The sequence below is a fragment of the Ricinus communis genome, chromosome 10, assembly GCF_019578655.1.
Source record: "Ricinus communis isolate WT05 ecotype wild-type chromosome 10, ASM1957865v1, whole genome shotgun sequence".
NCBI lineage: Eukaryota > Viridiplantae > Streptophyta > Magnoliopsida > Malpighiales > Euphorbiaceae > Ricinus > Ricinus communis.
In genome coordinates, this window is record NC_063265.1 from 7220938 (window position 1) to 7233329 (window position 12392).

Here is a 12392-nt window from a genome sequence, read left to right on the forward strand (position 1 = left end):
CCTTATCTGACAGTAAAGTTTAAATTATTTGAATAAATGAAAGATAAAAATCTATAATAGTGACGCGAAAGTGCCTCTGTGCAGTAATTAATATCCTGGGGCACAGGTCAAGAACAATAATCTTATAAGATGTTCTTATATATTTAACCTCAAAGGCATTATGTCTTTCAAAAACCTAGCTATGACCATAACCATAGATGACGAGCCATCCTGTTCTCAGCATGACCTTCTGGTTGCTGATATAAATAATTAAAGGCGTTGAATTAAATAGGTAATTCGACCAATTTAAAATAATTTAATAAAAATTAAAAATAACATATTAAATTTAAATTATTTTAGAGTTGAAAATGGTTAAATATATAAATTCAAATAAAAATAGATTGTACTCAATTTTAAACTTAATAATTGTATAAAAACCTAACCCAATTCAATATAAAACTAAAAATTAAAATTCATATTTTGTATATAGTTTATATAAAGTCACATTATTTTAATAGTATAAATATATTCTATTTCATAATCCTAAAGTTTCTGACAATAATTTTGATTTTTTTTAATATTTTTTTCTCAAACTTTCAGAATTATTTTTAATTTTATTTCTATTATAAAAAATACTAATGAATTTTAAATTTTACTTATCTAATTATATTTATTTATTTAATTTAACTATATAATTGTATGTAATTTTATTTATTAGTTTTTTTGTTAAGATTTTTAATTTTTATACAAATTTTAATTTTAATTTTTGGATTGTATTTTTAAAATTGTATCCAATTAAAAATATATAAATTTAAATTTATAATTTTATAATTTTATAATTTTAAAAACTAAATTCAGTTTTAAATAAATATATAACTCGAATAATATAATTAATTTAAATTAGTATATAGTTTCTAAATCAGTTAATCCAGCCTATCAATACTTTTATAAACCACTCTGTCCAATTTATTACAAGACACTGTGGAATATATCAGTGGACTTGTTCCTAAATGAAATTTCATCATGAAAAGAAGAAAAAGAAAAAAAGAAAAAAAGAGAGAGATAATCACGGAGTAGAGAGTGGTCCTTGAGTCATGAAGGCTGTTCTTTTAGTATGACCCTCTAAAATAAATGTGGTTGGATGGTAGAGTTTAATAGGCTGAAGTCGCGATGGGACATTGACGCAGTAACAACAGCTATCATAAACATACTGCTACTGCTAATTAAGTTAAAGTACTGTTTGATTAAGAGCAGCAATTTTATTTTTTTAGTTGGGATTCGATAGTGTAGTCTAACAGCCTTTATATGCTTTGGCTGCCAGTTTCTGATTAGCCACAACCTGACCATTTTAAATTTAGAAACATATATATATATATATATATAGCTTAATATCAATAAAGAGTGTTACGCGTGAAGCATGCACTGAACAAAATTCTAGCATTCTTCTATGTAATTTGTCAAAGGTCTTAACTTACCCCTAATAAATTAACAAAGTCTTCATTGTCTTTTAAGTATTTAATTACTGTATTATTGCTGTTTCAAATGGGTATTAGATCAGCTGCCATCATCTTAGCAGAATTAACACTGTCAATCTTACACCCACCGATTTCCATCTATAAACAATTATTATACTTTTTTTAAAATGAAAATGACAAACAGTTATACTTAATTTCAAGAAGAATATGTCAAACTATTGAATAAATTAGGATATTACTATTTGACTTCTATATTTTTTTATATTATATTAGTTATTTTTTATATTTAAATAATATTTTTTTTATAATTTTATATTAAAAAAAAATTTCGTCAAAATTTTCATTAGAAAATCGTTAATTAGATTTTGTTTTATTTATTTGGCTCATGATTTTTGTGTAGTATACAAATTATCCCCTATATTTTATTTATTATACTAAAATTTCTTTGCATTTTGAAAGCCAACGTAATTAAAAAACTAAATTGATAAATTTTTATCAAAATTACAATTCTATTATAACAAAATTAATAATAAGAATACTATCTATTTTATTCTAATAATTTAAAGTTAAATTATATAAATTTTTAATATTTTGATTAATATAAGTACTTTTAAGATATCTAAATTTTACTATAATTTAATTATGCTAAAATTAGATTAATTATTTTTATATACACACTAAAATTGATTTTTGTATGAGAATAAAATTTTAGTATAATAAATAAACTATAAGAGGCAATTTATATATTATATGGAAGATCAATAGGCAAATAGTATAAAACTAAACATAATTAACAAGTTGTTTAACAAAAATTTTGACAGAAAATTTTTTTAGTATAAAATTATAAAATAAAAAAAATAAAAATTATATTTTTAAATATTAAAAGATAACTAGTATAATATAAAAAATATACGGAAAGTAAATAGTAATTATCTAATTAATTAATCTTAGTGGGTTAAAAATTAAGCACTGTTAAAGTGAAATAAAAATATATATGATCTATCTATCAATTTGGGTCATTAATTAAAGATTAAATACGAAAAAGAAGTTTTCATTGTGATTATTAAAAAACAACAAAAAGATAGAAATTGCTGGTGTTGAGAAAAGGATACCCTACTTGGAATTGATATGAATGTGACGGTACTAAATAGCCATCAATTGTGGATGGTACAATGGCATGCATCAAATAGGTATTTTTACGGACTGCATTTGTGAGACGTCTATGTTTATGTTGGGCCGGAGGAAGAGAAGTAGGTGACTAACAGGCATCAGGCAACGTTTATTGGCCATTTCCTAAACATGTGTCTCATGTGCAAATATTTTCTGTTTTTATTTTCTGCGATCTGGGATTAATTTATGGATATATTGTCACATTAAATTTATTGGTAAATATTTAACATGTTTCTTTTGGAAAAAAATAAATGAGGAGAAAGATAGCTATCTAATTTCTACTTTAAAGAAAATTCATATTTTGCACTAGACAAAACATCAAGTTTCCAATTACCACTAATTTATATGTCAATAAATTAGAAATTTGTAACTCCTTATCATATATTAAACGATAGCTTAGGGCAAACATTAATGTGTGTATATATATATATATATATATGATTCCTCCTCTATTTTATTTGTTTTTTATTAAAGTTTTATTTTTTAATTCACCGGTAATTATTTTTAGATAAGTGGTGATATTTTCTTATTTTATATTAATTAATTTTAATAAATAAATATTAATATATTTTTTAGGAGTTCTATGGTCTTCTGTTACGGATGTATTAAGTTTTCATTCTATAGTTGTGATGTGACTGATTTCTCTTTTTATATGAGTGAGACGGAAAAAATGAAGAAATTTAATATGATAATCAAATAATTGAGTTTGTCAAAAACATTTATGAAGTCGGTATATGACTCATAGCCACCGAATGAACGTATTTCCTACAGAATTATAATCTACTATTTTGTTAACATAATTAATAATTATTAAATATATATATATTAAACATATAATATATAAATTTTTTATTTTTTATTTTTTATTTTTATTTTTTATATAAAAATATACTTCTTAATGGTCATTAATGAAATATGTATATTTTTTCTCAAAAAGGAAAGTTAAAACTATTGATCAATTATATGCGTTTTTGTTTTCTTGTCAATGAAAAGAGAAAAAGAATAGACTTAAAGTGCATTATTGCAATTTGCAGTCCAGTTAAAATATCCATATGAAAGTGTTGAGGATTTAAAATGGTGATTTAATTATAAAAAAAAGAAAAAAAAAAAGGCTAAATTTTCATATTCAAGTGAGCTGCTACTCTTTGATTTATAGCTCATTTTATGTGCACAGAGAAAAAAGACAAGTAAACCCCACGCAGGGAACAAAAGAAAGTGGAGACAACATCCACTAATATAGGAACAGACTCAAAGCTTTGTATTATATAAAAGATTGGCAACTGTAATTTTCTCATAGTATTAGAATTGATTTTACATTTCAGTATTCGTATGCAAGGGCGGAATTGAAAAGGGCTGTAGTTTAGCAAAAAGATTTTTAAAAGATGTTGTCTTTAAATTTTATCAATCTATTTTAGTTCGTGATTATTTTAAAAAAGTATCTAATTTAAATTTATTTGTTTACATCTTGTAAAGACTAAAATGGCCAAATTACAAAGAGGAGTGAGGATTTATTAAACTTTAATCAAAGATGTATTTTATCTTTTTCACATTAGAAATGCATCGTTTAGGCCTTAAACAAATCTAGACTTTCTCTATTAAAAGAGAAAGAAAAAAAAAAAAAAGGATAACACAAGAAAAACCCTAGAAAAAGCTCATAGTGGCTAGATTAAAATAAAAACATGAAAAAAGGATAAAATTTACATATAAAATTAGGTTGCTGCTGTCTGCCACCAGGTAAAAAATATTTTATGTTATTTTTTAATTTACTAAATTATAGAAAATAAAATCTGAAAACTTACTTTTAATTTACTAAATTCTTTACTTAAAATTGAACCATATCAAAATAATTTCGTCGGAATATATTTAAGATAAAATACAATGAGGAATAAAAGGTATAAATAAATATAAATATTATAATTAAAAAACAGTTCTTTAATTAATAAAATAATTATTCAACTATGAAAATATAATATTTTAAAAAATCTACTAAAAAATTAAAAATTATAAAAAAAATTTGGAGAAAAAAATGACTACTAACTACTTAAAATTTATAATTAAGGTATTATATAATATTTAAATAAAAAATTATTTTAAAATAAAAATTATAAATAAAATTCCAAAAGACATAAGAATATGAAATAATTAAGTATTGTTGAAAGTTATAACATAATATTTTTTAAAATAGTAGAAAAATATGTTAGAATAAATTAATTCTCTAAAAGTTAGAAGAAAATAGTTTAGAAATCATATGACATTGCCATGTAGGATAAAGAAAATTAATATTAAAACATTACTTTTATAAATATATATAAATACATATATATGTATGTATTTATTAAATTACATAAAAATCTAATGTAGAGATTATTTTTTAATAAATATATTAAAACTAAAATTCTTTTATTTGAAATTAAATTATGTTAAAATAATCTCAATGAAGTGTATACAAAATAGAAAGAAAAGAGAGCCGATGGGTATAAATAAGTACAAATGTAACGAGTAAAAAGAAAAAATATTTTTTTAATTAATAAAATAATTATTATAAAATAGATATTTTTTAAAAAATTAATCAAAAGTTAAAATTATAAAAATATAATTTAAAAAAAAGATTATAATATAATTAAAATTTATAATTAAGTTGTTTTATATTATAATACCATACTTAAAAAAATATTATCTAAAGTGAAAATTATAAAAGAAAAATTTAAAAAATTTTAGAAAAATAAAATAATTATATATCATAATTAAAGTGTTAAACTTGTAACATAATATTTTATATAAAATAATAATAAAATATTAAAATAACTCTCTAAAATAAAAAAATAGCTTAAAATTCATATAGTATAACATGTGAAAGTTATAAAAAAATTAAAAAATGAAGGAAGGTGAAATAATTATATATATTATAATTAAGGTGTTAAAGTTGTAATGTAATATCTTATATAAAATAATAAAAAATATTAAAATAATTTATTTTTAAAAAAATAGTTTAAAAATTATATAATATGCCATGTAAATCAGCTGGAGCCCACAATTAAATTGAAGATGACGATATTCACGATATGAATAGTGAAAGAAAGAATACTGTCAAAAGATCTTTGCATAAATACTTTCTTTTTTCAAAAAGGTTTTTGCAGCTTTGTTGTTTAATGGTAATTTAAAGTATTTTTTGATTCAATAGATAATTTTCTTTTTTGCTTAATATCAACAATAATTGAGAAAATACACTTTTTAACAAACAAAGAAAAAGAGAAATATTTATTAGTTTTGGAAAATAATAATAATAAAAAAGTATAATGTACTTATACGCCTTTTTATTTCTGTTATTTTGATGTCTATAGTTTCAAATAATAGGAAAAAACTACAAACTGTGGAACAAAGCTTAAATAACATAATTCTTTTATTTTTCCTAAATAAAAATTAATACAAACAAATATAAAAAAAAAACATGCGTCTGTGTGTTTTCCTCTTCCATGACCACTTATTAATTACTGGTGAAGAAAAAATATTAATTCTCAGTAGGGGCCTGCCCTTATAGGACATGGATAGGTGTAGGCATGGAGGAAATATATGGCCCATCTTAGAAAGTTCTAAGAGGCTTCGCCTGACATTGAGTTGGTTCAGGAAATCCAAGCCCACATATGGACCTGATTTTGCGACTTATCGTTCCCTTTAGACACCACAAGTGGATGTTTGGTTTAGAATAGTTAACAGCTATATAAACATATTTAATAAGATTTAACAATTAATTTTATTAAGTTAGTAACAAAAAGCTGATCTAATCTCAATCTAATAATTTTATTTGTTTTATTTTATTTTTAAAAATTATTCTTAACTAGTAGTTTATTTAATTTCTTTATTTATTTAAATAACATTATTATTACAAATTATTAGTAATAATTTATTTTGACTTGATCTCATATTATTAATTCTTTTGTAATTATAGTATATAACTGTTGTTCTACAATTATATTTAATAGTTAAACAATTATGAAATTTTATTTGATGGTAAAATTTAAATTTAAAATTTTTATTTAAATTCTAATTATTATAGATAATTTTAATAATAAATATAAATTAATTAACTATAACATTTTTAAATATTATGAACTATTTGTATTAATATATATTATAAAATATATTTAAAAATAAATATTATTATTTAATATATTAATAATAACAATTAATAAAATTTTATCAAACAGTTTAAATTTGACATTATCAACTACGTAATAAAAAATATCCATAGTTTAGATGCTATATTATTTCACGAAAGACAAGTCGATTTCAATTGTTGAAGCCCATTGCAAGTTACATAAATAACCGTAGCCTGATTCCATTACCATGAATGAATTAAGTTACTTAACAGTTTGTTTTTCTTCTTCCCCTTCTTTCTTTCTTTCCCCTTTAAGTTTAGTGGTCGGGTGTTACATATTTTACTCCTCATATTAAATTTCAAGATTATTGATTATATTTTGTTTCAATTGGAATGACCCAAATATGTTATTTTATTAAAAAAAAAACAGAATAAAATATTTTTTTGTTCCATATTGATCAAAATTTCAGTTATTTTGAATTATAACAATTAAAATTAGACTGAAATGGTCATTTCGGTCGAAATTAACAATCAAAATAAAATTTATAATTTTAATTAATTCACCTAGTAAACTATGGGTTTCTTTTTTCCCTATGGAAATTCTTTATTTTGTGGGTCCAAGATCCTTATTTCATACACAGAAACTACCTACCATTTTGATTCGATGGTTATAAGAAATGGAAAAAGAATGGGGAGGAAAGCAAGGTAAAGCTTTGATTAATGTCAGCGTAGTAAAAAGATAAGGAAAAAACCCCAGACGGCATATAATTTAATTAATCTACTGCTAATTCATAATTGTGAACACCTAACTTAGATGATGCTGCCATAAGTGCTTAGTCCCCACCCAACCGGTTAGATGTTTCGTTAGTTGATATTTGCCTCTTTTTTGGTTTATTCTTGCACCAAGTAAAATAAAAATAAAAATGAGGCATTTGTAGGTTTATCATTTCATACCTTTTTATTTTTATTTGTGGTTGCTTTCTCGCATTGGTAATTGACATGCTCGAGTATTTCTAGATTCTAAATTGGGACCCAATAGTTTATCAGAAGCGGCAATATCAATTAATATGCCTCTTTGCCCGCCCTTCCCGTATGAAATTAAACTACTCAATAGTCCGTTGAAATGGTAGAGGACCCACAGTTTTCAAACCCACCCTTATTTTGGGGCATTATTACTATAACGCTTTTTCTACACTTTTTTTTTACAATAGCACCTATAAAAGTTGGTGATTATTGACTGGTTTTTTATTAGCCCATTACACAATTGTTGTTGGTATTATTTTCACTATAATTATCAATTTTATAAAAAATACTAAAATTTATAATATTTTATAATTATTTGTCATATTTTTAAATATTAATAATAATATAAAGTATTTTAAGTATCTTCTTAAATGAAATCTATATATTTAGAATTATTGATATAATAAATATAAAAATTACTTAAGAATTTTTATTATTTAATTTTTTAAATTTATATAAAAATAATATTATAAAGACAATTTATATACTAGTTTAAAGCTTAAAAATCACTATATATTTAAAAAAAATTGACTTATTAGTTAATATATGATATTAAAAGAATAATTAAAATGTTAGGATTAGAGAGATTTTTAATTAGAAGATAAATTATTAATTAATATGCTAATTATACAATAAATATAAAAAAATATAATTAGAATGTTATATTTTAAAATGTGAGATATTTAGTTAAGAAAATAGGATATTTTAATTAATATATGAATTTTAAAACAAGTTTAAAAACTTCACATTAATATAATATTTATGTGTCAAAAATTAATTGTTATAAATTATATCGAAAATATAATAAATATATTTTTTATGATTAAATTCTGAACTAATTTAGTGATTAATATAATATTAAAATATAATTTCAATGCTATTTTTAAATTTGAATGTTGTTTAGTGATTAAAAAACTGAACTATTGAATAATAAGTTAATAAATAAATATAAAAATTATACACCAATAATATATATATGTATATATATAAAATAAATTTTAAATGTGAAGAATAAATCATCAACATTTTATGCCCATCATAATTTGTGAAAAATAATAAATTTTATACAAAGATAGCTTTTTATATGAAGTCGACATTTGAAGTATATTTGTATATGGATGAGTGGATGTATCTTTTTCTCTTTATAATTATGAGAGTTTTATTGTTTTATATATAGACTATATAATAAAATATTAAAAAAAATTGCTTTTATTACTTGAATGAGAATATATAATAAAGGACCAAATGTCTAATGCATTTTTGTTCAATTGTGAGTCAATTATAGTTGTTTGAATTTTAACCAATCGTTCATGATTTTTATACTAATTTTATTATTTTCATTCATTGAATCCGGAATTACATTGGAAATTGATATTCTATTTGTACTTATTCAATTAAATCACTGTTAATAATAAAATTATGGATTCAAAATGGGATCATATAATGAATCGGTAAAAGAGAAAATGCAACATATGGTAATTTTTTAATTTTTTTTTTTGCTCAAATCGCTATCCCTATCCATCAAAGTGAAAATTATTGAGCGACAAAAAATTTGTTACCGTTTGGAGGACTTCAAAGATAATTAAAAAAGTAAACATAAAAATACCAACGTATACTTACTTCTCTTCGCTTTTCCCTTTTCCCCTTTGCCCTTTGCCCTTTTCCCTCTCTGTCCGTCTTGTCTACTGAGACGCTAAAAACACTGTCTCAACAGTGTGCATGACTTTACTAGCGCAACTTCTCCTCTCTTTTTCATTTTCTCTCAGACAAACACCGAACACCATCATCATCATCATATCATCTTGCCAATTTAATATAGTAACCCACATTTCATTATTCCTCAACAATAACGTCAGTTTTTCAAATTTTCAGAATCTAAAACCCTAAAAGAAATAATGGGAACGGAGATTACCGATTCAGGCTTCGGTTTGAGAGCTGAGATTGATACATCGGCGCCTTTTGAGTCTGTTAAGGAGGCTGTTAGCCGATTCGGTGGAATTGGCTACTGGAAACCCTCTCAAAATAAGCCTTTCCAACATGAGGTTCCTTCTTTTTCTTTTAGTTTTTTTTTTTTTTTTCTTTTCATCATTTCTTATACCCAGTTTGGGATTTATATTTTCTTGAAATTTGCTGCTGCATTTCATTTGCATGTGGTGTTTGAGTCTGTTTTCTGATTTGGCTTTATGAATCTCTCTAGAATATTCTTTTCTTTTCTTTATTTTTTAAAATAGCACTAGAATATTCGACACGTTGATGAGCTCGTTAAGGTTAATATCACTCTTTTTTCCCTGAAAAAGAAATTTAGAAATTCTTTTGTTTGATTTGATGAGAAAGTTTACATGTATGTTTTATAATGAGTAATAAATATGATAGACCCATTGGAGAACTCAAATGTTAAAAAAATGTAGTATGAATTCAAATTAAGAATTAACTTTCATATTGTTCCATGAAAAGGATCACTCAGTTTTACTGCTATCTAAGCGCTGAGGCTCTCTTGAATGTCATTTTTACTCACGGATCCTATATGGTGCCTTCAGATCACATTAAATACGACCATAAAGCCCCGGAACTTTCTCATATTTTCTATTTTCCTGTTGAATTTTATATGTTAGGATGACACTGAAGAGATGGATATTTCAAAATTAGAGGAACAGGCAGCGCTACTGGAAAAAGATCTGATCGTGAAAGAAAGGGAAACACTGGATGTTCTAAAAGAATTGGAATCGACAAAAACTGTTGTTGAAGAACTTAAGTTGAAGCTACAGAAACAGGCATCTGAGGTTAATGTCACCCTGGAGTCAAATGCAGATGATAGAAATGTGACTCCTGCTTCAAAAGAAGAAAAAGAGAACCATAATCATGAGAATCTTGGAGATCATAATTCCACTGTGATGGGAGGTTTGAGCGCTTGCCCTTCTTCTTCACCCGGTTTAATTCTAGTGGAATTGAAACAGGCCAAGTTGAACCTTTCTAGGACTACTAATGATCTCGCTGACATTCGAGGTTCTGTTGAATTTCTCAATAAGAAATTAGAGAAGGAAAGACTTTCACTTGAAAGAACCCGTGAGAGGTTAACACTGAACTCATCAAAGATTTCATCTCTTGAGGAAGAGCTGAACCAAACAAAGTTAAAACTTCAAGGGGCAAAAGATGCTAGTAATAGAGGCCATTGTGACAATTCATTGGATATTACAAGTGAGCTCCAGCGACTGAGTTCTGAGACAGAGAACTTCAAGAAAATGGGAGAAGCTGCGCAATCTGAAGTTTTGAAAGCAATATCTGAGATTGAACAAACAAAAAGTAAGATAAAAACAGCTGAAATCAGGTTGGTTGCTGCCAGAAAAATGAAGCAAGCAGCTAAAGCGGCAGAAGCTGTTGCTCTTGCAGAGATCAAGGCTATGTCAAGCCACGAGAACTCGTCAGGGGATTCCTCAAAGAAAGCTGAAGGAGTAACTCTTACATTTGAAGAGTATTCATCCCTAACCAGCAAAGCTCAAGAAGCTGAGGAACTATCCAAGACTAAGGTAATAGATGCTATGCTTCAAGTTGATGAAGCAAATGTTTCTAAGATGGAAATCCTAAAGAAGGTAGAGGAAGCTACAGAAGAAATTAAGACCAGTAAGAAGGCCTTAGAAGAGGCCCTAAACAGAGTAGAGGCTGCAAATAAGGGGAAGCTGGCAGTTGAAGAAGCTCTTCGCAAGTGGAGATCGGAGCACGGGCAGAAAAGACGTTTAGTAAGCAATGCTACCAAATTTAAGAACTCCTACTCATCTCACCATCGGAGGGATTCTCGTTTGCTTGATGTGAATGGGCTGAATCTAGCAAATGATGGACCAACGCCTGTTTTGAAGCCAACCCTATCAATAGGCCAAATACTGAGCAGGAAGCTACTCTTGCCTGAAGAGTTCGACACAGGAATGCTGCCAGAAAAAGGCCACATGAAGATAAAGGTATCACTGGGTCAAATGCTTAGTAAACCAAATGGCGAAGTACCATCTAATCATAGCTCTGAGAAGGAAAATGGTCACAAGCAGTTTTCCGGAAAGAGGAAGAAGTTTGGATTTGCTCGGTTCTCACTACTCTTGACAAAGCAGAGCAAGAAAAAGAAGAAGCCAACTCTAAATTTGAGGTAATGAGGCTGGCAATGTTGAGTGGCCAGTGTTAACTTCTAATCTCCTCTAGCTTACCCCTGGGGATGACTCCTATTCCTGTTTGCTAGTGTCCCTAGTCTCTCCTACTGTTAACTCTATATGTATGCAGTATTTGGTTATTGTAAAGATGTTTATGATATTTTCCATCATTCCTCAACCCTTAGGCTGATGGAATTGCAGTCACTGAAATGAGCTATGACTTCATTAAATGCTGGATTCTTTAGGAAAGAGATCATCTGTATCTGAATTATCTGGTGGTCGGAATATTCCGCTACTACGAAGAATTCAGTTTGATAATTGGACAGACAACTGTCATCCGCTAACATCAAATGGCTACTCGTGCTATCAAAATCATATTCAGGAAATGGGAGCCATCTGCTCACATTTCTGATAGTTAAGTATATTAAAGAGAACGATACAATAATCATTGCCTGCCTTGCATGAGAAAAGAAAACATGTTACACGCCTTTATTACGGTTTGCACTGTTAGTTCGGATG

General features: G+C 25.9%; 1 protein-coding gene across 1 annotated transcript; it reads left to right on the forward strand.

The window, feature by feature from the left end:
• The first annotated feature begins 9357 nt into the window (after positions 1-9357).
• LOC8277679 (WEB family protein At2g38370) lies at positions 9358-12100 on the forward strand. Its single transcript, XM_002533671.4, has 2 exons — positions 9358-9785; positions 10356-12100. The coding sequence occupies exons 1-2, from the start codon at positions 9639-9641 to the stop codon at positions 11874-11876; spliced, it is 1668 nt and encodes a 555-aa protein (XP_002533717.2). The 5' UTR covers positions 9358-9638; the 3' UTR covers positions 11877-12100.
• The last annotated feature ends 292 nt before the right edge of the window (positions 12101-12392 follow it).

Coding starts and splice junctions, on each gene's coding strand:
- LOC8277679 (XM_002533671.4), top strand. CDS start 9,639: ATGGGAACGGAGATTACCGATTCAGGCTTCGGTTTGAGAGCTGAGATT. Junction 9,786..10,355: donor ATAAGCCTTTCCAACATGAG/GTTCCTTCTTTT, acceptor TTTATATGTTAG/GATGACACTGAAGAGATGGA.